The sequence below is a fragment of the Spinacia oleracea genome, chromosome 1, assembly GCF_020520425.1.
Source record: "Spinacia oleracea cultivar Varoflay chromosome 1, BTI_SOV_V1, whole genome shotgun sequence".
In the NCBI taxonomy this organism is placed as follows: Eukaryota; Viridiplantae; Streptophyta; class Magnoliopsida; order Caryophyllales; family Amaranthaceae; genus Spinacia; species Spinacia oleracea.
Genome location: NC_079487.1, coordinates 107556446 through 107582168, shown reverse-complemented (window position 1 = coordinate 107582168; position 25723 = coordinate 107556446). Strand labels below are relative to the sequence as shown.

At 37.4% G+C, this 25723-nt stretch overlaps 2 protein-coding genes across 8 annotated transcripts; both read right to left on the bottom strand.

Annotated features, from left to right (window-relative positions):
* Positions 1-951: 951 nt before the first annotated feature.
* LOC110788383 (uncharacterized) lies at positions 952-9688 on the bottom strand. Of its 7 annotated transcripts, none has more exons than XM_021993023.2 (6): positions 9538-9674; positions 9253-9367; positions 5247-5503; positions 4752-4839; positions 1824-1890; positions 952-1509 (listed from the first exon to the last, which is right to left on the bottom strand). In XM_021993023.2, the coding sequence occupies exons 2-6, from the start codon at positions 9297-9299 to the stop codon at positions 1456-1458; spliced, it is 513 nt and encodes a 170-aa protein (XP_021848715.1). In that variant the 5' UTR covers positions 9300-9367; positions 9538-9674; the 3' UTR covers positions 952-1455. The 7 variants fall into 7 exon arrangements, with proteins under 7 accessions (XP_021848715.1, XP_021848718.1, XP_021848719.1 ...); XM_021993026.2 differs by having other exon boundaries at positions 5247-5508; positions 9538-9672; XM_021993027.2 differs by lacking the exon at positions 9253-9367 and having other exon boundaries at positions 5247-5508; positions 9538-9688.
* Positions 9689-12111: 2423 nt separating this feature from the next.
* Positions 12112-16910, bottom strand: LOC110788384 (phospholipase D alpha 1). The gene is made up of 5 exons (XM_021993029.2): positions 16581-16910; positions 16398-16501; positions 13805-15770; positions 12576-13052; positions 12112-12462 (listed from the first exon to the last, which is right to left on the bottom strand). The coding sequence occupies exons 2-4, from the start codon at positions 16485-16487 to the stop codon at positions 12616-12618; spliced, it is 2493 nt and encodes an 830-aa protein (XP_021848721.2). The 5' UTR covers positions 16488-16501; positions 16581-16910; the 3' UTR covers positions 12112-12462; positions 12576-12615.
* Positions 16911-25723: the final 8813 nt, after the last annotated feature.

Genomic DNA, 25723 nt, shown 5'->3' with positions numbered 1-25723 from the left:
CATAAAATGACGTATAGTTCAAACTAAAATCATATTACACACAATAATAGTAAAAACAACGTGTTTATTATGCTTAAATTTTCTCATAATCGCATTTATTACTATAAATACAACGATTTTCAATCGGTCGGGTCCAAAACGGGTTCGGTCGGGTTTTGACCCACTACTTTTCGGGTTGCTTGGGTTCGGATAAAATCGAGTTACGGGTCACAAAATCTTATTCAGGACCCAGTATTTTCGGGTCGGGTTCAGGTCGGTTTTCGGATCGGATCGATTTTTGACAGGTCTAACACTCTAACCACGACCATTATATTGACTGAAATAACTCGTAAAATGGAAATATAATATTATAGAACACTACTAGCAAATATACAATTAAAGCTTTAGAAGTTAGTAACGTTGAATTATGAAATACATGATTGATAAATTATCAATATAATGCATTACCACTTTTCCAAAAAAAAAAAAAGTATGTATCAGTCAAAGTGTATCTCTTTTTAAAATACGGAGGGAGTAATTCTAAATCCTTTTGTTGTATATAGGTGGGTTGTAAGTTAGCAACCTTTATATGAATAATGAATTTGGTAATATTGGGAACTATGGGAAGCCAAAGGTCCTAGTCTTGGATACCAATCCACAATTAAGTTTACCATTTTAGTGACATTTTCTCCACCAAGCATAAAATTTGGACCACCACCGCCTCTCCGAAAAAATTGGTCCAACACCAACACAGTGACACACCCAACATTTTATCTCCTAAAATTTCTTTTTACCTCATATTACTCACTTAGAAGAGCCCCAAAATGGGTAAAAATGAGTGTGGACATACGACAACAGAAGTCGCATGGTACATTCGGATGTATAATGGTAAAGTGATCGAACATCCTGCCGGTACAAGTGTGGTAGTAAAATCAACCTTTATTTGAGATAAAAATGGGTATTACCAGGAGGAACAAGTGTAATCCATCATCATTAATGAATGCTTAAGTAAATTACAATCAGGGGCAGGGTAGAACAACTATACATCTTTGTATAAACACGAAAATAATAGGAACGAAACCATTAATAAAATTAATTTTCTGTTAACAAAACATTACAATGAAATTTTCTGTTACGCAGAACATGTTTCGGTATGATTGCAAACTTCCATCAATTACGCTAATTCAATAATCTCAAGTCAAAGATACCCATTACCCACTAATCATGCAGATATCCATTACCCAGGAGATTAAGAATTGAAGGTAATTTTTTCTTTTTTTTGAAAAGTTTGAAAGTTTTCTGAGTTGAAGAAGGAAAACAGAAGAGTGTTGAGAATTATTTGTGGTCTAGAGGGCCGACTAGAGGTGATCAGAATAAAGCTTTGCTACTAATCAACTTTCGGCACCAAACCTTTACAACATAACACGCGGAGATGCTAAGCGGAAGACTCATCAATTTTCAAGATTTTGGTAATGTTCAATCATACAAGCCTTCTTGTTCCCAGACATCAACAAGAAAATCAACCATTTCCTGCAAACACAGATACTTCGTAATAAACAAACGTTGAACAACAATCTAAACTACAACGGAATACTTCGGTACTTACTATGTTCCTTATTATGGGGTACATTAGATTTTATCTCGTATTTTAAGGAACTTTAACTAAAATACCATAACTTCTTCCTTCACCGTCAAATTTTAATATGTCCACCGTACCAACGTAGATTTTTTTGGCATAAACTAGAAATGTGACGAGGTGTTAATTTTGTAACAGATGGAGAACTAGTTTAAGTTACAAGGAAAAATAGAAGAAAACGACGTTTTTATGTTCAGTAAATACTCACAGGCAGAGGAATTTGTTGAGGAAATGGCTTATTTGTCCCAAGTAGAGTCTCATACGTGGCATTCCAACTGCACATAACAGCATTTTGCTCAATTACGAAGGAGAAACAGTAAAATAACCCGGGGTATAGGGCAAGAGAGCACAAAATCAAACAAGATTAGAGCTAATATTCGATGACCTTTTTTTCAACGAATAACCAAATTATCAACAAGAACCAAATTAACCCAAGTGCATAAGCCAACTATTTAAGATACACGGAAGACACCCTTCAGGGTTGAAGCTAGAAAGCCCTACATCTGACAAGTGAAAGGAATTAAAGCCTAAAACATGGAAGACTCTGTTAACAATCAAAGCAAGAAGTTTGCCAGACTTCTTCTACTTCAACAGACAACAGGTTCTTCAGTTCTTTCTACAAAATATCTACAGAATAAGCCAACTCCTACCTTTCACCAGGAAATCCTACCAAGTGTGCCCCCAAAGGCCCAAACCCGAATTTCTTTATATCTAACCATCCTGTTATGCGTGCCTCAAATCCTCCTTGAAGGATGTTAGGTTGTTATAGTGGAAGAACTGAGTTCAAATGGACATATCTCATGATCTACTCATTAGATTGAGTTGATTCAAGTTGGAGGTGAAAGCTTGGTTCAATAGCTTTCCAACGCATGGAAATAAGCTCATTTTGGATGAGAAATGAGGGAGTTATGACTACTTTACGAGAAGCTGTCATGAAGCAGGGGAGGTTCGGCCGAACCTACTGGAAGTTCGGTCGAACCCTTTGATGGTTCAACCGAACCTGAAAAGAGTCAATAGCTTGGAGATTTTGGAGGTTCGGCTGAACCTGTTTGAGGTTCGGCCAAACCTGTTGGAAGTTCTCCCGAACCCTTTGATGGTTCGACCGAACAAGAAAAGAATCAGTAGCTTGGAGATTCTAGAGGTTCGGCCGAACATTGGATTGGTTCGGCGAAACCTGACCTTGGTTCGGCCAAACCTGTTATAGGTTCGATCGAACCCTGCGGGTGAACTGTTTTCTTCTCCGCAAACTTCAATCGACGTGGCCTTTTCTTGTCTCTTCGATTATTTTGATGTCTAACACTATAAATACCAAATGTAATGAGATTTTCAGAATAAAAAGAGAGAACCACAAGTGAGGTTGAAACCCTAGATCTAAGCATACATAGAATTCTCTCTTCTTCAATTTTGAAAATTCCTCTTTGTAATCCTTTCTCCATTGAAGAGTAATACAAACTCCAATCCCTCCTCCATGGTAGATGTAGTTCATTGAAGAGTGAACCACCTTAAATCTTTGTGTGTGTTTTAATTTCTTCTCATTATTCCAACATCAAATTGTCATACAAATCAACATTCAAGCCCAAAAGGGTCCTTCATTCATAACACATCCAACTTTGGTTCTTAAACTAAAAGCAAAACCTATAATATTTCACGCTTTGACAAATGATTCCTAAAATAATTCATCTTTACCACCCTTTACAAGAACCTACATAATTGTTCATAAGTAATTAGTAATTACCCCTCACAAGGAAACCACATAATTGTTCATAAGTAATTAGTAATTACCCCTCAGGCCCGGCCCTAGGCATAGGCGAGGAGTGCGCCCGCCTAGAAGGCCGAAAGGGGGCCCAATTTTCTAACTGAACCACTATAGTTCTGTACATATAACAAAAACGCGCATTTGTAATTGATACGGTTGCGTGGCGTAGTGGTTGTTGCTACAAAGATGCATGCTTGCATCGTGGGTTCGAGCGCTTCAATTGCAGAATTTTAAAAAGCTTTTACTTTCTTTGTGTTTTTTTAAAATGGAAATTTCTTTTTATTTTTTTAGCTTTTTATTTCTCTGTGTTATTTTAAATCGAAATTTCTTTGTCTCTTACCAAGAAGATAAATGTGTCTCGTTTTTTATTTCTTTGTATTTTTTTCTTTTCATGGAAATTTGTTTGGGTTTCTTATCTAGAAGATAAGTCTGTCCCATTTTTTTATTTGGATATCTTCTATTGATCTATATATTTTTTTTCCAGTGAGTCGTTTTCAATATTATAAAAATAACAAAAATATCAAAATATATACTAGTAGTAAATATTTGTTTTGAATAAAATATTGTGATTAATTAGTTGTTTATTCAACCTTAATAGGACCGTGTTAATAAAAGAGACTCAAATAGTACTCCCTCCGTATTTATTTAAGGGATACACTTGGCCGGACACGGGTTTTAAGAAAAAGAATTGAATGAAATAAAGTAATAAAACAAGTGGGGTTGGGTAGATAATTTAATAAGTAAAACAAATGGGGACCATGTCATTTTAGGGGGTGGGGGTGGGGTGTAGATAGATTATTTAATTAGATGGTAGGATTGATAAGTTACTAAAAATGGCAAGTGTATCTCTTAAATAAATACGGCCGGAAAAGACAAGTGTATCCCTTAAATAAATACAGAGGGAGTATAAGATTAAATTGATTGTAGAAGTAAAATACGAAGTATAAATATTTAGCATACCTTTTTTTTTTGTACGGAGTAATTAGTACTTCGTACTTCTTTATTTATTTTCTTTGAAGGGAATCTTAATTCCTATTCCTATTATTTGGTTGATTAACATAATTATAGATAGTATGGAATATGTTTATTGTAAAAAAAATTAAAATTTAACGAAATTCACTTTGGTAGCAATGAATTCTAGCAAATTCTTAATAGTAGAATTTTTTAAAGAAGGGGTCTTTTCTTCTTGTTTCGCCTAGGGCCCATAAAATGTCAGGACCGGCCTGCCCCTCACAAGGAAACCACATAATTGTTAGCTAACCCATCAATAGCAGCAAAAGAGCAAGACTCAAAATGAAAAGGCAAAAAGATACAAGCATAAAAACTGTAGTTTATAGATAATATACGTTATGCTACTTTTAACATACTAATTTCTCTTACTTTAACTTGGGTTCACGCATTTTTGGCTGGTTTCGAGACTTTCTATCGCCAACCCACTGCTGCCTTAGTTGGTTCCAGAGAAGGAGGCCTGCGTCCAATAAATTTTCCAGCTATAAGTTAATGTAAACTTCTCGGATACTGAACAGAACTTGCAATGTTAATTAATTTTGAAGTACAATATTCACATGATTAGAATTCTATGCATAATCACATAAGTGAAGAGAAAATCCCATCTCATTAATACTACGACAGTCATAAACAACTGTAATCAGAATAATGTACACAAACACCAACTATGGTCTTTGAGTACCCTAATTAACTGAATGAACAATAAATAGATATCGCCAAGAATCAGTAAAACCACTTCTGATGTTGTATAGTATTAATATATCATCCAATTCTTTTGGGCACGAGAGATGGGAAGGCAGAACTTAAAAATCATATTGGAAAGTAGGCTTGGGAGTTGGTTTGGAAATAAAGAGAAAGGAAACTTGCCATTATTTACGAATTCAGAAGGATTGCTTGTGCTTCCACTACCACCATGGGGATCAACGTTCTGATTAGAAGTGCTCATAGATGAAACGCTTCTCTGTGACTGAATTGCACTATTGTCCATTTCATATGTGCCACTGCTCCAAGTTTCTTTCCGACGGCTTGACTTTTTTACTGTTCGGCCTTGTATTTTCAATCCTTTTGATGGCTCATCCACAGCGGTAATTAGTTGAGGCCTGGTACAGCATCCAAGACAACCTCTGCTCTGTTGCAAAATCAGGCATTCGAAAAATGATTAGTACCACACTCTCAACATTCAACTTTGAATAACGAGAATTGTCATGCAAATTACATCAATAAAACAACTTTAAGCCTATGATCCATAAACAATTTACCAAATTTGGAGCTTGAAAACAAATGTTAATTTCTGCACATCATAAATGGCAAGCTTCAATCATTCACGTTAAATTTATCTAATGCTTATGGGAATGGAAAATCACTAAGCACAGAAAAAGGAAATTTGCACGGAGGTGGGGTTTTATTATATTAGCACATATTGATAAATTGTCATGAAATACCAATATCCGACTCTAGGAAAATACCGAAGAACACTTCCATATATTACTGAAGTAAAATATGAGTATTGGAAATCCGAAGCAAGGCATGTAATTATTGATCATGTTTCCAAGCTTGCCACATGGGAGGGAAATATTATGCAAAAGCAAAGGCAAGGGATGTGAACCACGAGTCCTAGAGGTTTATCATTACCACATACAGGAAATGGCTAGTTGTCAAAATAGTAAGGTAACTCCTCAAAATTATGGTTATTAATCATTATCAAAAGAACTAGGCCGCTTCAATCATGGCCCATAATAGAAAAACTAGGAAAACCTGAAGTGAGGCTAACCACTCAATAAGTGTGAGTCAATTTGGTAAAAATTGTATGAAACTGGCTACAAACTCAAGAAGCTGGCATCGTTTTAAACTGATTGGGCAATTGATCAAATCGACTCAAATGTCATGCAAAGCCACTCAAAGCTCTTAGCACAAGCTACCTCTTTGAGCTTATTAGAATTGGCAGACACAACGTACTACAGTACGTACAGCAAAAATGGTTATTTGTCACATATACTAATGTAGACATTAGCTCCAAGTGTTAGAGTAGGTTTAGAATGGCATCTCTAAGTTTTAGATCCATCGGTGCTGAGAGGCTGTCCCAAGTCATATTTTACAAACATATATAAACCCATAATATCTTATTGCATGAACTATAAACAAATCCTTCAGAAAATCATCCAGCTATCCATCAGTAGAAAAATATTTGGACTATTTAAATTACGCTAGCTCTTAATAAAAAAATCGCCAACCAGCACAATGGGCAGATAAAATATACCAAGGGTCTGCACCCTATTTATATGTTGCAACCTATGTACATCTGAAAACAGAGGGGAAGAATATCCTAATCAATTCAACACATGCAAAACGATACCTACTATGGATAGTTCAAATATGCTGGGATGACAATGATGTTCTATTTTTGAAAAAAATGAATTATGCAAGCAAACAGATACACAAGTCTTATGCATTCAACAGAAAGTTAAACCACGTTTTATGATACTCAAACAGAATTCGCCTTTGGCACTACAAGATATTGTAGGAAATCAACTCGAGATGAAATTTCTTAATATTGAAAGACCCCAAATGACACAAAAGGTTATTACCTGTTCGTTACAGTGTGACCAGGCCGCTTATTAGCACCCAATATCAAAGCAGAAACGACAATACTTGGACACAAGTTAGACACAGCATAAGAATTAATCAGATTCTTGTAGAGACAAGATTCAGTCATCAACGTCAAGTAACATTAACCACCACGAGTCATGCGTTTGTGAAACGTCTACACCTATTTGCTCAATGACAGCTTTTTCAACAAGTCAAAACAGTAATTACCTAAATAAAAGAGCAACCAAATCTCTCTGAGGTACTTCCCCGTTCTGTCTATTTCCGTGTCCTCTGTCTACTTCCCCATACAGCAATCAACCACACAAAATATTGTCAACGTTTTACCTCCTAGTCATCTCAATGCCTCAAAGGTGGAATTTTTATTTTATAGAAACCTTTCACATTAGACTAATTTTGGCATGAGGTCTTTGATAGTCATTCCGGAAAAAAAAAGAATTAGAAACAATGTAGACGTGGGACTGTGGGAGTGAAGGAAGGGTCAAAGGGGGAAATTATTGGACAAATTGAAGAGGCGGCTTAGCAACAAAATTTAGAGCACAAAATGATCAAATCACAAGGCAAAGATGTAGAGGAGTGAAGGGGGAGTAACCATGACCAGAACAAGATATTGAGGATTTCAGCTCCACATTCGAATATAGAGGAAAGGACAGGTGGCTAATTGAGCTATAAAGGAATCAGTTGATCACAATAAGTTGACCTAACTGATAAATGAGCAGTACCAAAAACATTTAACTCAGGCACAAGTGTAGATAAGATCAAAGGTTTCGGAGGAGCGCTATATCAGAATAGCTACCACAGTGCTCACACTTCAATTATATTGTCAAAAGCCACTCCAAATCTCCATCCCAAATAAGCATCTTAAATTCCCAAAATACCTTCCCACTTTCCTTTTATGGAACTATTCAGACCGAAGTTTGTTCTAGAGTTCTAGCACTATATGCTATGAAAACATCAGAAACCACAGTAGTTAAGCAGAGTTTAGCACTTTCCAACATAATAAAGAGCAAGTTGTAATCTTATCCTGCACATATTTTCTGCCTAATACCTAAATGGCTAAATGACTTCTAAAATGCAGCCACAACAAGATAAAATATGAAACACTCAAGAGAAAAGATGAAAACCCTCACATTGAAAAGGATCCCGCATACATTTTTAATTTTTTCGATCATCAAACAAGCAAGAGCGCCAAAATAAGCAAAGGAAAGCCCCAAAAATGAACAGCAAGGCTTTCTCTCTACACAATTGTCAATTTCAATCATCAAACAACATCTTGAATTCATATCTTGTGCCTCCACAGGTACAAAGAACAAAGAAAGCGAGAGGCAAATGATGCAAAGGAGAGAGTGAGGGAAAAAATAATAGAATTAAGCATCTTAAGAATTCTAGAAACAACACATTCACAAGAAAAAAGCCTAATGTCTCTCAATCACCTATTACAAGCTACCTCACAAAACAAGGAAACACTAGATTCTAATCCAAAGAGCAAGCAAACTTCAATAGTACTCAGTACTACATTTAAAATACTAATAAAACCCACAAAAAAACTAATAAAAGGACACACAGGTACAGGCCTATAGCTTAACACAGTTGAAAGAATGATTTATGAGCTGTAGAATCTTAAATAATACTACATTTAGAAACCTTTTTAAAACTTGTAACTCTTAACACTTCCTCCATAAGTAACCTAAACCTTGAAAAAAAAAAAACCTAGACATTACTAATTTACTATATACGGGGAGCACACTTAGACAGGTTTCTAAAGTCAAAAGATATAGGTAATAGGTTGCCTCTAAAGCTAATCTAACATTACTAAGAAAGTAAAAAAAAAAGACAGAATTTCCAATATCACCACCATTTCTTTTTTGGTGTAGAGCTACAAAGGACACTGATGTAGTCCAGATACGATCCGAGGTTTTGGGTACCAATCCAAGGTCTTTACCCAACTAAACTAATTGGCATCCACACCACCAAACATTAATGATTAAAATCATGAAACTGTCAATTAGCTCCACCAAATTGAATCCTGCAATTTACCCAATTCAACTCATACAATTTACCCAATTCAACTCATACAATTTACCCAATTCAACTCATACAATTTACCCAATTGAATCCTATGGATGATTATGTATACTGAGAACGCATACAAGAATTGGGAAAATTAACCAAGAGGGTATTGAATTGGGAATAAAATACAGTAAAAGATCCAAACTTTTTCAACAAATGGGCAGAACAAAGATTGAGGGAAGCAGGAAGAGTGACTCACCCCATGCATGCAAAGATGTGAGAAATCCAAGATTCCCAAAGTTGCATTTACAGGAAGAACAACCCAATAATCAAACCCAGATACTCAGTTTTGCTATTTTGAAGAGATCACCATACTTCAAAAAAACCAAAAACCCAAAAAAGAAAAAGAAAAAAGGGGGGGAAATCAGTAAACAGTGATGTTTACTGGACTACTGGTTGGTGATATCAGCAACCCAGAAAAATTAAAGAATAAAAATGCAAAAAAACAAAAAAGATTTAAGAATTTGGGGAGAGAATGACAAACCTGGATATTTCGAGCTGTTTCAGCCACAAATTTGTGTTCGTTTTTTGCTGGGATTTTTTTTGGCCCTTTTATGTGGTAATTTCAATATTGGGAAGGGGGCAGAATAATGTTTTTTTATTTTAATTGAATGGATTAATTAATTATCATACTCCTAGTTTTCTTCCAAGATACGAAGTACTCCCATAGTCCGTAGTAGTGAGTACCATAACTCATCTAAGAACATAGGGTATTTATAAATTTACCACCGTTAAAAAGAATTTAGGAAAATAAGTAATGAATTTTGGCAAATTTTTAATGATATCAAAATATTTACCAATTCCTCCCAAATAGCAATACTTTTAAAAAAATCTCTATAATAGCATTATTACTTTATAAAGTTCATTTGCCATAGTCTTGTGGTTAGAATTTAATTACTCTGTATTTAGTTGTGCTAATTTTTTCTTTTAGTTTTTGATTTATCATTTTTGTCTTTATGATGTTTTGGATAATAGGGGTAGTAGGGGGTTGGACGTTTTAGAAGGATAGAATGGTAGATGGAGAAGTTACCCCAATTCTTTTGGATTTCTTCTTATTCTGAATTTTAGTTCGTTTAGTTTAGTTCAGATCAGTTTAATTTAACACTGCATACCATAATTTGGATTATACGTTCGGGTGTACAGTGCTCATCGTGCACCCTGTTGAACATTTATTGAAAATCTAATGAACATGGGGAATGATTTCAATGTACATGTACTAGTGAAATATTTAAACTATATGTTATAGGGATTTGAACTATATGTTCATTAGCTATATGTTCTTTGGGTATGAATAATATGTCATTCGTATTTGAACTATATGTTCATTTAAAAACAGGGTGCACAGTGAGCATTGTGCACCCGGGTGCATAAACCATATTTTGCACTACATACTACAAAAAAGTCTAGTTTAGTTTATGTCAAACAGGGCCGTCTATAAGGAGGTCTAAACTAAAAAATTAGTGGTAATTTATATAGCCCAATTATTGGTTATATAGTAAATCGTGCAAATAGAAGATTCTTTATTGATTTGTGGATCAATGGTACAACATTTTCTTAATATTACATAGGTTGCAAGATCGACTCCCAATATGTACTTTTTTTTGTTTTTGTATTTTAATAAGAACAGGACCTCTGAATTTCCAGAGACGGCCCTGATGTCAAACCTGTTTAATTTGGTCCTAACTTCAAATTAGATTTATTCAATCCAAAAAAACGAAATCATACACTAGCTGTCAATAGATGATGATTCAAGATCTTTGAAAAATAAATTGGATAAAAATTTACTTATTCTATGCTGTACAACTTTGAATAACTTTGTAGCAAATCATAATACTCTCTAGATGAAGTCTAAATTTACGACGTTTGCTCATTATTTAGGCCTAGGGGTGTTCATAAAAAATCGTAACCGCGTACCGTACCGAAAATCGAAAAAACCGACCTAAATGGGCGGTAAACCGAACCGAAAAAATAATATAAACGGTTACGGTAACCGAACTGGCAAAATTAACGGTTGCACGGGTCGGTTACGGTTACAATTTTTGACAAAACGGTTAACCGAATAAACCGAAATTTATTTTTTCAAAAAATAATTCAATTTAATTTAGTTGGAGGTGACAAAATCACAAAATTATAGGTAAAGTATTTAAGTAAAATAATGTTTGTTTGTGCACAACTAGCCCAATTAGTGTACTTACTTCTTAGGCTCTTAGCCCATTAGTCCTTTCTTGAAACAATAAGTACGTTACTTCGTAATTTTGTTTGAAGTTGATGAACTTGTGTAATTTTAGACATTGTTTACACTTATTTTTGTTTGACTTGATCTTCTATTTCAGATTGTTATTTTTTGTAAAAAAATAATACGATAAATGTGATCCAAAATAAAAATAAATAATTTAATAGCGGTTTATGGTTAACCGGGTAACCGTACCGAAACCGCGGTTAACCGTTTAAACGGTAACCGGTTTAAACGGTACGGTTACGGTTCATGAAAATGCCTAACCGAAATTTTCGGTTACCGAACCGAATCAAGTTTCGGGACGGTTAACCACCCATGAACACCCCTAGTTAGGCCCTGTTCGGCAAATTAGCGGTTGAGTAGCGGGTAGCGGTTGAGTAGCGGATAGCGGTAAATAGTAGTGGGTAACGGTTAGCTGTTAAAGTAGCGGTTAATTGATATGTGTGTTCGGTAAAAGTAGCGGTTGATATTTTAAAATAAAATAAAATGTAGAATATTGTTTCAAACTTTACTATACATTTGTCAAAAGCTACCGCTACCTTAAAAACTACTAGTTTTAACGTTTGACAAAAGCTACCCAAACGCTACCTCTACCGCTAACCGCTACCTAAATCGCTACCTTGTCAAACACTTACAAATTTTACAAGTAGCGTCTTGACTAGGTCAAAACGCTACCCGCTACCTCAAAAGCTATCGCCGAACACGCCCTTAGTCATACACATGATAAAAATATTTTTTTTTTTTTTGAGGGAATGATAAAAATTTTCAGTTTTATCAGTAATTAGCAAATTTTCTGCATATACTGTACATGACTAGATGAAATTAAAATAAACAGAAATAGCTTCTCCAAATAGTCAGAAAAGGCTGAATGTTTGTTTCTATAAAGAATTTTATGAACATTTCTTGAAAGAATTACATGAAACCTTTGCTAATATCTATTTTTATGTACAGTTAAGTTTTCTTCATTTTGTATCCTCCACACCCCAAAATACAAAATCCCTGAAAGTTCGCGTTCTTTTCCTTCATCCCGGCTTTTGGCAGTTCTGGTCTTCAAACATAGCAGCCCTATGCTTCCGCTGCTCGGCTGCTCAGTGACTGATGCTTCCTTCAGCAAGAGATAATAACCAGCAAGATGATAGTAAAATGCTAGATCTTCTGATGTGTAGTATCATCCTAACCAATACAGTAAATCTTAGTAACTCAAATCCAAACTACTGTTTTTCTGACATTGTACTAAACAATAGGATAAAAGAACAAATGAGTTAAGTCAGTTAACAATAACATACCCTTTTGGCTTGTAAATCTTGTATCGGAATAAGAATGTTACTAAGTGGTGAGTATTGGAGGAAGCAGGTCAGACTTAGTCCCAAGAACAGGAGCTTTGGTGTCAGGGAAGAACTTTTCAGCTTCAGAAAGTGCGGTAACATTTCCAAAACTTGTGACTTCGATAGGATAACGAAGGAGGTGACCAGGCAAGTCTTGATCGAAAGCTTCACTAGAATATATTTTCCAATGATCTTCGGAAAATTTGTTCACGATTTGCATGCATTCCAGTGTCTCTGGGTACAGAAACGATCCATGAATTTGGCGAAGGTGCTCATACCACAGTGCCATTCTAAAACCAAATATCTGCCCTTTTGCTGGTTGCCCTGCTGCTAAATGATGAGGCTGGTAGCCTCCCATTGCTATCTCAGTGTCTCTTCCTCCATCCATCGATCGCTGGTTTATATTTGCAGACCCAATAATGATGTATTCATCATCAACTGAAATGTCAAGAAATATAAACAATATTAATTACTGCAGAAAAAACACAAAGCAACTGAGGGAAAAACTAAAATGTTGCACTAGTAGAGCCTGCAGAGGTCTGAGGCCATGTAGTATTCTTCTATTGAGATTTTATCAATTGGCAATTTTCTGCCTTCTTCTTTCATCCGTGTAAAAAAGATGATCAACATTTTTACACAAACCTCCCTACTCCAAAATGCACCCAAGAGTTCGAAGAAGTGAATTAATTGTAAATAATTCAACTAAGGCTCCATTTGGTTTGGCATAAAACATTTTCAGTGAAAAATGATTTTCCATAGAAAACTTATTTCAAAGAAAAACACAATTCTAAACTAGTTTTTTCCTCTTTTTAGTTCCTTAAAAGAAAATTAATAGAAAAAGGAAATGGGAGAAGATGGGGGGAGATTGATAGGAAAAAGGAACAGGAGGTAAGGAGGAAAGATGGAAAAGTGGTTTCCCTTCCTTTCAAATGGAAAATGTTTTTCCACATTTGAAAGAGTAATGAAAAATTGTTTTTCATCCCTTGTCAAACCAAACAACATCAAATGATTGAAAAGGGAAAAATCGTTTTCCATGAAAACGTTTTACACCCTACCAAACGGAGCCTAAGTGATAACAAAGGAAATTATATGTTTCCATTCAAGCTGTAAAACCAAAATAAAAGTTACAAAGAAAAATTTAAAGAGAACGAAAACACCATAAAATAAAAATGTTGGTTAGCAGAAAGTACCTATCATCATTTTAGCATGAACATATATCATGAAACGCCGATTGTGTTGAGCTTTGCTATAGTCAGAATCAGGCACTGGCTTCTCTGTAGGTGCATCTTCCCCAGGTTTCAAAACCTCACGATTACCAAGACAGAAAAACGATAAGTAATCCCTTGGGTGTGCGTTGAGATTCATGCGTTGTATTGCATTAGCAATTTCAACATACATCATTTCCATTGTCCTCCTCTGCCAATACAGTATTGCCTGTACAGCACCACTTTCAGGTTCTCCTTCAGGCCACATAGGAATTACAACATAAACAGAAAATCTTTCACCAGCTTCAATCTTGCTGATGATCTTCAATGACAACTCTTTCGGTATGATATGCAAGGCATCAATATCTTCCACGGGTTTCCAGGCATAAGAACTTCCAAGAAAGTATTGATTTTCAATGTAAATAAAGTTTTTTGCTCGTCTGATGGCATTTATATATCCATCTTGAATACTACGATCTATGATGTTACCCCTGTCACAAATAAGGCCAACCTGAGCTGCTTTATTCGGGTCTGATGGGAAGCCTATCCCTGGTTCACCATCAACTACAACTGAACCTCCATCAATAGATCTGAATATCTGAACATTCCATGTTTCCTGTTCTTCTGCTGCTGTTGTCATTACTTCAAAAGGTTTGGCTATTCTTTCTTTAAGCTCATCTGGCGTATATAGGAACCGCTTTCCCATTTGCAGGAACCTCTTCCCCACTTGCTTATTCCACCTTTGCTCGAAGTTATATAACACATCCCATGCAACAGGTCCTTCTAGTCTGCAGTGGATATCATGCCATGGCTCTCTTGGACCACCTTTTTTCATTGAAGATCCTACAAAATTAGGCTGATGGAAATCCTCCTTATGAAATGTATTTAATGTCCTAAAAAGAGAATGATCTTGTGTATCATATCTTCCATCACAAAGATCAATACCTCCAACGAAACTCGCAAGTATCCTCTTTTGTGATCCAGGGCTATCACAATCTACCACTATTGTCTTCTGATGGTGTGTAAGCATAGCATCAACCTGAACACCTCGGATCACGCTTAATCCATGGCCAGACTTCCTGGGACACTTAAAACAACGTACATTTGTGTTCCGAAAATAAGCAACAGTGTCTTCATCATGGGTTCCCATTAACCCTTGTTTATTATACGGTTCTGAAGTTATATCATCCCAAACAAGAACAAGAACTCTCATGCCTGTCTCATCAGATTTCTTCTTGAGAAGTTCACCTAGAGGAAGGTGACCAAGTTCCCCTCCCTTTTGCCTAAGAGGGTCCCTTATTAAGGTAATCTTAGTGTCAATAGACCACCCAGCTATGTAAATCAGGTACTTTGCATTAACAATAGCATCAAATATATCTTCCCAACATCGTTTTGCCTCATAAGTCTTACCCCCAGAAAGCCTAAACTCAGGGGTGAAATTGTCAGAAACATGTACATCTTGATAGAGCGAGACTTTACAACCCTGTCTCTGTCTGAAGAACGTGAAAGGAACTCCTCCATATTTTGGATTTTGGATGCCTCGAGACCAGTTTGGATCTCGAGTTACATCTGAAAACTGTACACTGACATGGATCTGTGATCGTATGGAATTACCACTCTCATCGAATATTTCAAGCCATCTGTCTAATGGACGGCCTTGAATGACTTCCTTAACAGGTAAATAAGCTCTTCCTATCAAAGTTGCACTAACAGGATTTTCGTCCTTGACAGTAAATATAATTTTTGACACTTCATGAGCACAATAAACACGAAAGGACTGAGACCAGTGAGGCCTTGAAGGTGTATGAATGATTTTTGTTCGAGCAACTCTTGCATTATCCAGATCAATTGTGGCATATAATCTAAAACCTGCAAGCTGAGGACTGCACGCGCAACATCCTTTGGCTCGGTATAATAATGTTCTCCATACCCTTCTTGGATCATCAAAACTCTATTTTTTCCAAAGCAAAAAGTTCATTGTTTTGGATGTTTTCATAACAAAATGTAGAACCATGTTAGTACAGCTATGTTTATGCTACTACATACAAAGTCATATGTATTGGCAGAAAGTTGTTTTCCTACTCTTATGAAAGTGAGTTTAGGGACAACTTTAGGAAATTGTGGGAAAATAGGGAGTTATTTTGGGTAAATTTGGCATGATATATCATACATACACCTTGAATAGACAATCTGACATTCCTACCCATTGGTAATACGAGTATACTCTAATACTCGTGTTATAAACCATTAACGGGCCGTTTGGTAGCCGGTTATAAATGTTGTCAATGGGAATGAGTTTGTGTGAAAATGGTAAGGAAAATCAATATTCATTCTCATGGTAATGCTAGTTCACTCAAAATTATCTCTTTTTCTTTATAAATTAGACATGGAAATGAAGAGTCCAAAAGACGAAGAATAACACCAATGCAATCTGCAAATGAGTAAATCTATTCCTATTTAAGCAAATTGCAAACATCATTACTCCCCGTTCCGAATTAATAGTCATGTTCGATATTCCACAATGTAACATAACTAAATTCGGACTAGAACAAAACTAAAGAATAGTTGATGTACTAACCTGTCTAAATAAGGGCAACCCACAACCCAAATGCAATCTATCAATCTCATGTATTTTGGCATGGAGAACCCCATGAAGCAATGTGGTCATTTCTCAACAAAACCCTGCAAAATTCAAGAAACAACAAATTAGCCCTCTAACAAAAATAAAATTACACATTTTAAAACCCAAGAAATTATCAACCTTTTTCGCGAAAGATGAAATTGCAGAAAAGTTGTTCTCTTTCCAAAAAAGAATTGGAACATTTCAACAGTATAAATCAGTTGGGAAAATTTGCAGGAAATCTCCATGAATAAGCTAAGTTGGTGTAAAGCAACGGAAATCTTGGGATGATTCTTCATTGTTTCCTCGTCAACAAGATTCATCTTACCAGATCGAGAATCAAATAGAATTTGTGCTCAACTTTCCTTTCAAGTTTTCTTTCTTGGAGTTGGGCAAGAAATTACTACTTCTAGCGTTTGCAAATGTTCGAGGATTCCAAGCCAAAAGCGTTATTTATTTTGGTTTATCAAATAATTTCTGTTTTTTCCCTTCAAACGTGACATTTTAATTAATTCTACATGCGCTAAGCACAAAGGTCGATGGATGAGACTTAGAGAGATTATTTTTTAGTTTGCTTCGACTAAATCTGAATCTGATCCGGGTCACACACCTTGTATATGGCGTGTGAGTTTTTCAACAAAAGCTTCTATATAGTGCGAGCTTTGAACTTGAGACCTTTTTTGAGCGACATCAAACTGATTACCACTTTAGCCAACTAGAGTTGGTGAGACTTGAGAGATTACTTTTCCATACAACTATACAAGCAAGGACTTTGGAAAGTTGACCTGGTTGTAAGCCGTAGTGACCGAGTATTCAAGGTTTTCTAAACTTCAAGTGGTTTGTGATCAACTTGGACACAAATCACCCAATACTATGTCAATACCAATAACACAAATGACTCATATTGAAACTCCTCAGCAGTAAATTACCAATACGCAATTACTGGGTACCGAGAAGAGTCTGCTTACCTTTATTCAGAACACAACTACTTTTGACATACACTTCTACCCTGACTCCTGAGTATCCTAACATTTTTAATTGATTTATGGGTAGAAAGTAGAAACGCAATAACGAACTTGGGAGTTTTTGGCCCAAATGTATGTTTGGGCCATTTTAGACATGGGCTAAAAAAGACCCGAATTGACCAAGTTTAATTTTAGTGGATTTTGGCGTAGCTTTTTTGCCCCCGAAAGTAGGTCACGCAAGACATGTCTCATGGCCCAAAATAGACCACCTTTACCGCAAAGCACAGTCAATGATCAATAATGAATTTTGAATCACTTTAAACGATTAAGAAACGAAACATATATCTTATTTTTAAAATGAGAAAACTGTAAATTGGTAGTAAATAATTTTTTTTGAAAGTTTAAGGTAGTAATTTAAAATAAAAACTTCATAAAGTAGTAAATACAAAAATGGTGTATTTTTAAGGTATTAAATACAAAAATTTCCCTTTTTGATGAATAAAAACATTTTAATGATTAAATGATTACCTTTATACATTATTAATTATTTTGAAGGAAATCTTTTTATTAAAATGAAAAATTTATCACTGAAAAATAGATAACTTTTACATTATATCGATGTAACTTTTAAACATTTTGAGTTAACTTTATTTCAATGTATAATATTTAAGAATTTGCGTAAAAACATACCAAACTTTTGATACCATGACAACAATTCAATATATTTCGTATTATTTATCACAATATCGAAAAGAAAAGAAAATTAAGCATTGTTCCGGTGTTGAAACAATGGGCTTTGGATGAAGGCCCTGTTCATTGATGTGGAAGATCTAGCTCGGTTGAATGTGTGTGTCCGAAGGTGCCTGTAAGATGAACAAAGTAAACTGGCCTCGGGGGTGTTCCGAGGAAATCCCCTCCGATGCCTAAGTAAGTACAATGCTCGGATTCTAGAGAGAGAGAGATCTCTAGTGAGTAGTGTTAAGGCAATAAATTGGACGTGCCTTGAATGTTGAGCCTTAACGACTTATTTATAGTGTTTGTGTAGTAAATGCCCTTATATCATGTATTACTTGATGGGTCGTGGGCCATGGATGACTGGTAAGCCTTTGGATGGTAAATGGCTTGTAAATTGCTTTGTAGCCTTTTGGGCTTTTGTGTTGTAGGCCCAATTGGGAGTCAATTAGGCACCCAAACAACATGCCCCCCAGACCCGATCGGTTCGGAACAAATGGACGGGTATTCATGCACAGTTGGAAGTTAAAAGTCTCACTCCTTTTTCAAAAAGGTGATTAGAGTTCCTGCATTGATGACAAGTGTCGAAGTCTGTTCCAATTGGTGTGAGTTTAGAGGTAAGTTCAAGCGGTTTATTTCTCTATAAATACTCAGCTTGAACTTCTTTTCAAACTTTTATTTCACATCTCTTTCTCTTAGAATTCTCTCAAATTTCAGCGATCTTACTCGTTTGAAATCTTTAGATCTTCGTTTCTTGGTTGGATTTCTTCTTCGGGAACCCGTGACACTCGATTCGTCGGCGAGCTCTGCTTCAGAAGAAGGTAATTTGTTTGCAGAGTTTTTTTTTTTTGTACTTTCTCTTCTACCCCACCGTCTGAACCTTAGACCTATGAGTTTCTGCCATGGCCAGAGATAAGGGTAAGGGTAAGTTTATTGTCTGATCTTCCAGTGAGAGGGAAGATAATGAAGTTCATTTAAAGATGCCGAAGGGATCCTCTCGAGATAAAGGTGTTTCGGGAGGGAGCGCTGCTGGTGGATCGGGTGGATCTGGCGGCTCTGGTCGCGTTGCGTCTAGGAGGCAGGCTGGTTCCTTGGGGAGGTACCGTGAATTTCCTATCCGTATTGAGGAGGCGGACCCGCAATCGAATACCAATTTTGCATGAGACTTCGGAGCTCACTGGACCGTTGGGCAAGGCTCCAGATGGTGACTGGTTGGTGAAAGCAACGGAGGGTGCTTATCATTGGATTACCGAGGATTTGTATGACATCCAGTATGCTTTGGGGGTACTGGTGTGCGCTTCTTGACATCGAACATCCTCGGATGACTCACCCGCCGAGGGGTTTTATTGCTGTTTACACCCATCATCTGGAGAATGGGCTTCGGTTTCCCTAGGATCCATTCGTGGCCGAAGTCCTTGTCTCTTACAATATTTCGCTGGCCCAACTTACCCCAAAGTCAATGATGAAGGAAATAATGCCCTTGGTCCAAGTATGCATTCAATGTTAAGTCTAATAAAAGCGGTTCAGTATTAATTAACAAGTTAATAATTCAGAGAGATCAAGTGAGCTGAATGCCTAGCTAGAGGCCGCTTCAGTTCAAGTGGAATTAATGATATTAATCCACATCTTACTCTTGACTGAACCCGTAGGGTCACACAAATAGTACGTAAACGGATCAAGTATTTAATGGCATTAAATACTCTATCTATGGATATTCGAAATCGACGGATCTTGGTTTCAGTGGGAGCTGAGATCGTCACAAGCAAGTGAATACTCCGGAAACGATGATATTGCCGGAAACGAAAATATGGATCGTATCGGAAATATAAATATTATCCAAGTCGTACAATGTTGCCGGAAACGGAAACGTGGTACGTATCGGAAAATATTATTGGAAATGGAAATATTGCCGGAATCGGAAATATTGCCGGAAACGGAAATATTGTCATAATCGGAAATATTATCGGAATCGGAAAATAGTTCCGGAAACGGAAATATTAAATATTTGTTCGAAACGGAAATTAATTCCGGAATCGGAAATATTAAATATTGTTCGTATCGGAAATGAATTCCGGAACCGGGAATTTAATCGGAAGCGTATCGTACGAATAAGCATCGGACGAGGCCTGCAGGACGAAGGCCCAGCACGAAGCCAGGCCATCGCCCAGCAAGCAAGACGCGCGCCAGCGCCCAGCCCAAAGCAGCGCCAGGCCCACCGCAAGGCAGGCCCAGCGCGCCAAGGCAAGGTTGCGCAGCGTGGGCTGCGTGGGCCGAGCGCACGCGTGCGGGCGCCCTTGTGGCTCCGTGCGTGTGTGTGTTTTTGTCCATGCACAATTCCTAAATCTATTAGGATTTGGTGTATGATTAAATTCCTATTCCTAAAATGATTATTTAATTAATTAGAGTCCTTGTAGGATTCTAAGTTTAATTAAATCGTATCCTACTAGGATTCCAATTCCCTTTCCAAACCTCTATAAATAAGGGCCTAGGGTCATAATTTATGCATACGGGATTGATGTATTCTAAGGGTAAGTTTTGAAAGAAAAATAAGCCAAACACTTGCAAACACATTAGCCGAATTTCCTAGTAACCTTAAGGGCGATTCTAGTTGGTCTAACTTGAGGCGGATCCGGACGTACTGTGGACTTTCTACGGAGGGACGACATTTGGAGTCCTAAAGACTTGTTCTTGTTCGGTTCGGGCGCAGCTAGGGAGGCACGCTACAAAGTGTATGCTCCTAAATTATGCTAAATGATTATGTGTAAATAATATGTTTCCCGGCATTAAGGTTTTTCCGCATGATTTATGTTTTGTCATATGTATCATAACCTATCAAATGAGGCATATCATCGGCTTCCCATGGGTGTGTGACTTCATCAACTTTCCCTGTTCGGTGGCTGTTTTCAAGGATCTTCATGAGTTGGTGAAGAATAATGTTGTTGCGGGAGTCACTGGGTACTGTTGGTGGAGTATCATAAATAAGAGGGTGAGGAAGGGTGACCCTTCTAACGTTACGGCACATTGTAGACACCTACTTTTGTCCCCGTTCCCGCAAGGGAAAGGTTCGATGATGAAAGCATAAAAACTCCACTTGACAACGCATCTCCTATAAAATAAACGAATCTCGATTCCCCATTTCATTTCACCCGAAACCTGCTATTTATGGAAACCTGCTAAAAATAGTAACTGCCGTAACAGGTAGTTGTTAAAAGTGGCAAATCATAAAAGATAGAAACCTGTCAGAATTAGGTATTGCATTCCAACATAAATCCTAAAGGAGATAGAAAACTGCGAGAATCCTATTCCTAATAGGATTCGGAAATAAGAGTTACGTTTTAATTAAAATCCTAACGAACCTAGAGTTCGTAACGGGCCCAGACGCATTCCGTCACAAAATTGATACGCGCTAAAAGACTCGAATTAATCTCAAACTCTACGGATTTTAGGAATCCGAATCTGACTAAACAAAACTGCCCAGACCCTATTTTCAACGCCTGGCTCTGGGCGCCGAAATCTTCGGCGCCCAGGCCTGGGCGCTGAAAATACCTGGGTACGTCTCTTTTCCTAATTCTTTGTGGATTAGAACTCTGCAATTCTATCTTTCCACGAACTCTTCCCTATAAATAGACCCCTAGTTTCGACGTGAAACAACACACAACAACACATAATATACTCTGAGTATTGACTCTAAACCCCTCAGCCTAAGCCTCTCGCTGCGAAACTGTTCACACGTTCTGTCGCAATCGATCCATAAATCGAACAGAACGTATCCTGTCCCATAATTGAGATTCGTTAAATAAAAAGGAGAAATAGCAAAGTCAAAGTGGTTAGTTTTCTGAGAACCGTGACGCACCTCTCAAGGGTGCGTCGTAATGTGTCCCTTTTCGATGATTTAACCGCTTTCCTCACCCTTTTTATGAACTGTTAAACTAACCTAATATGATTTTTCTATCACGCCTAACAAATATAATATTTTTGGGAAATCGGATTATCATGCTAGGTCCCTTAATGTTATTTAAATCAGATAATCACGATCGAATTAGTATTATATGTTGCATATTGCTAAAATCAATTCAGATTAGTTTAATAGTTAACGCATGTCCCTTCAATTATTTATGCCGAGCTAGTAAGGATATCCTACCTCTGGAGTTATCGACGAGCGAATTACTCCTCTCGGTAGTTACAGTCCCCCGAACCCTCAATCTCTACCTTGCGGGTGTATATTGAGAGACCCCCACACCAGGGATCACAAGGGAACCTACGGCCGTCGTGGTCAAACATAATTGCACTCCCTTTATGTCATGATAATCGGGTTTTGTCAGTTTTTCTCATTGTTGTTAAAAACTGAATGGCGACTCCTATATTACTAGTCAATTGGGTGTATACTCACAGGAAATCCAATTACACTTGATTGAATAAAAAGAATCGTCACACCCACGAGGGACAAGGTCACGCATTAGCCTCGCGCTTTTTCGACCCCCTCACAGTGGCGACTCCGCTGGGGATAGTGAAGGAAATGCTCGTGCTTGTAGGTAATCAAAATAGCCGAAGGGTGAAACGATCCTACCCCGCGTTTATTTCCCCATCAAGTTGGGACGACCTGAAAATCAGCATATTAATGTGAACGGGCTGAATCATAACGAATCTCGGCTCCCTCGGGAGTTGGGACTAAGGATACATTTTTCGCCAATAGGGGGGTGCATACGCCGCGCATGTTTCCCACTCGGTACTTGTGCAGGTAGTACACCTATCCCGAACCCAATCGCTCGCTCATTAGGTCCCTCTCGCCTGCATGCCCCCTTGGCTTGCACTTGCGGGTTGGCCTCTTGAGCGATATTCGTCTGTTGAAGACACTACCTCGACCGGGGCATGTGTTGGATCTACGATAGAAGCGGTACCAAGCCAGGCGCAAATAAACTACCCATAGAAGCCTATCATAAACTACGTGACATATTTAATTTTCAAATCCATGTTTGTAATGTAGTTATGTGTAGCGAACTATGTGACTATGTTATGATTGTGTGTACGAATAATGCTAGACAAATAATGCTAGAAAACCAACGACCTTAAAAATTGCCCAAACATTCATAGATTAATTTGCCAAAGAGTTATACCAAAAATACGTGTTCCGCAAGCCCGAACGATCGCCACGAAAATAAGCGACGCTCGGGATGGCCTGTAACGAATCCCACAAACGTTGCACAACGCGTAAAGGACGTTATTAAGCAAGCACGCAAAATTAAGTCGCATAAAACAAAAGAATATACGCGAACAGAAAACGAGTACCAGTCAGGGACGCATTTTCAGCGCCCCTGGCTGGGCGCCAATATTTCTCACGCCCACTGCTGGGCGCTGAAGTTGCTGCCTGGCCTTTTGGTCAGGCACAGCAGCCTCGGTGCCCACGCATGAATAAAATACGTAGCAAAAAAAAAACAACTTTTCGTAAAAACAATTGCTACGAGGGCGTATGAAAAAGCACTCGATTCTAAAAGCGACTTGTAAAAAATAAATAACTCTTTTTGTCGTTGTTAGGCCTCCTACGACGACGATGTTCGGCACCAAAGTCGAGCATGCTAATTAAACCTTGAATGTCACATGGGCGAAGCATTCAAAAAATAAATGTTCGAATAAAGTCTTCAAAAAAAATAAATGTTCAAATAAATCCGAGTCTAGACTAGGCTATGCCAAAATACAATCCAAATCCTAAGTCTTAGTTGTCTTATCCATAGAATCGGTCCTAATGCTTGGTGTTGTTCTGCAAGTTAAAAGGTTAAACCATATTGAGTCTCCCTTCCTAACATTTAAATCAATAAGCACCCATATGTAATTGTCATCCCTTACTAAGAGTCTACGGCCTCAATACTCTCTCTCACCAATAAAAAGAATATGTTATAGTATTTGCAAAATGGAAACAATCACATTCTGGAAATCATCCCCCATAGTCGCACAACCCCAAAGTGAACCTAAGGTGTCAACACCATTAGCAAAGAAAAAATTAATGGCCTCAAGGCTTATAATCACATTGGGTCACGACTATCATAGTCCTCTCGAGTCACTCACTCCTTGAAATACTATTAAGTACGGACTAAAAGATTTTCCATGAATGCAACATGACCAACCATGAAAATACCCAAATCGGCATACCAATAGGGCTACCATTGGGGTAAAGCAATACACACTAAGAGAGAAGCCGCACTAATGATTCTAGTCTTGCAAAAATAAAAATTCGATCTCCTCAATTAACTACCTTGCCAACATTAAACAAAATGGCGCATGACAAATGAACACCCAAGGGTTAAAATCTAAAGTGTCAACCAACGAAAGTTATGGTCCAATTAGCCTAAGTCTGAGAGTTGCTTGGTCAAGTATTATAGGCTTACGCCACGTCATTATTTTGAGTCTAGGCCACCTCCTTGTATTCATACACGGGTTATAATCAGAAAGATTAATGAAAGTTTGAGTCTAAATCACAACTTCCAATTAAATCCCAGAAACTGGAATCTGAAAAGAAGCAAAAAATTATTTTCGATGTAATTCTTTCGTTAAAATTCAATAAGGTAAAAACAACATTTTGAATCTACGCTATTTGCACATTTTAAGAAACGACTAAATACGCTTGCAAAGTAAGACAAAATTAAAGGTCCACCCTAGGCCTGCTAAAATTAAAAGGTCCACTATAGGCCTACCAAACGAGGCTCACTCAGTCTCGCCTCGTGACTCAAAGACCACAACCATCTACCTTTTAGCCCAAACAAAAAATTGATTGAAGGATTTATGTTGGGGAGAAATCCCATGCAAAAGGAAAAAATAGAAAGAAAAAAGGGAAGCGAAAAGAGCGAGCCATGAAATACTTAGCCCGTACCTCCCAAAGTGCGAAATCTACCCAAGTAAACAAAGGAAAAGAATTGAGTCAACCAATCCAAATCATAAAATTCTACGACGTCTACCCTTTCCAATCCTTATGCTCTTAGCTAGACGCCTTCGCTTTGGGGTCCCTGGTCAGCTCATTTAACCCATCCATGTTCTCATTGCCATAACCCAAGAAACCATTACCTCAACTCTTGTTTTTGAACTTGTTATCAACCGCAAACCACGCAAGGCCATTGACACGTGCGTCATGCCCAAAATCCAAACCTGCTCTTACACCACCATTAGCATAATGATCATATAACTTGTTTGGATACGTCCTGTTGATATACCCTTGAACCGTCCCCATGCTATTCATTGGCCTTGGTTGATGTAAACTCGTGACACTAGCTTGAGGCTGCAAATTGTGAGCCCTAGCAGATATAATCCTCATGCTTGACCAATACCTGTACAAATTATCCTATCGCATTCAACCCATCTTTCAAACCGTCTTGAGTCACGAATAAAAAATGAAGACAAATGAAAAGTACAAAAAAATAATAAATAATAAAAAAGCAAACTTTGCAAAGCGCCTTTAAAAGTTCGTCTAAAAAGAAAAAGAAGCATTTAGCGCACCAAAAAAGATCCTCCTAGAAGTAATTTTCAGCGCCCAAAGTTGGGCGCCGAAATCATTAGCGCCCCAGCCTGGGCGCTGAATCTCTCTGCTTGCTAAAATTTGTC

Bases quoted from the DNA above. Each gene is read 5' to 3' on its own strand.
- LOC110788383 (XM_021993022.2), bottom strand. From the start codon at position 8,266: ATGAATTCAAGATGTTGTTTGATGATTGAAATTGACAATTGTGTAGAG. The intron at 4,840-5,246 runs GCAAGTTTCCTT...TATTGGACGCAG, and splicing joins TTCTGAATTCGTAAATAATG to GCCTCCTTCTCTGGAACCAA. The intron at 1,891-4,751 runs GTAAGAGAAATT...TGTTATGTGCAG, and splicing joins ATGCGTGAACCCAAGTTAAA to TTGGAATGCCACGTATGAGA.
- LOC110788384 (XM_021993029.2), bottom strand. From the start codon at position 16,487: ATGACCACATTGCTTCATGGGGTTCTCCATGCCAAAATACATGAGATT. The intron at 15,771-16,397 runs GTTAGTACATCA...TGGAAAAAATAG, and splicing joins GGTTGCCCTTATTTAGACAG to AGTTTTGATGATCCAAGAAG. The intron at 13,053-13,804 runs GTACTTTCTGCT...TTGACATTTCAG, and splicing joins TCATGCTAAAATGATGATAG to TTGATGATGAATACATCATT.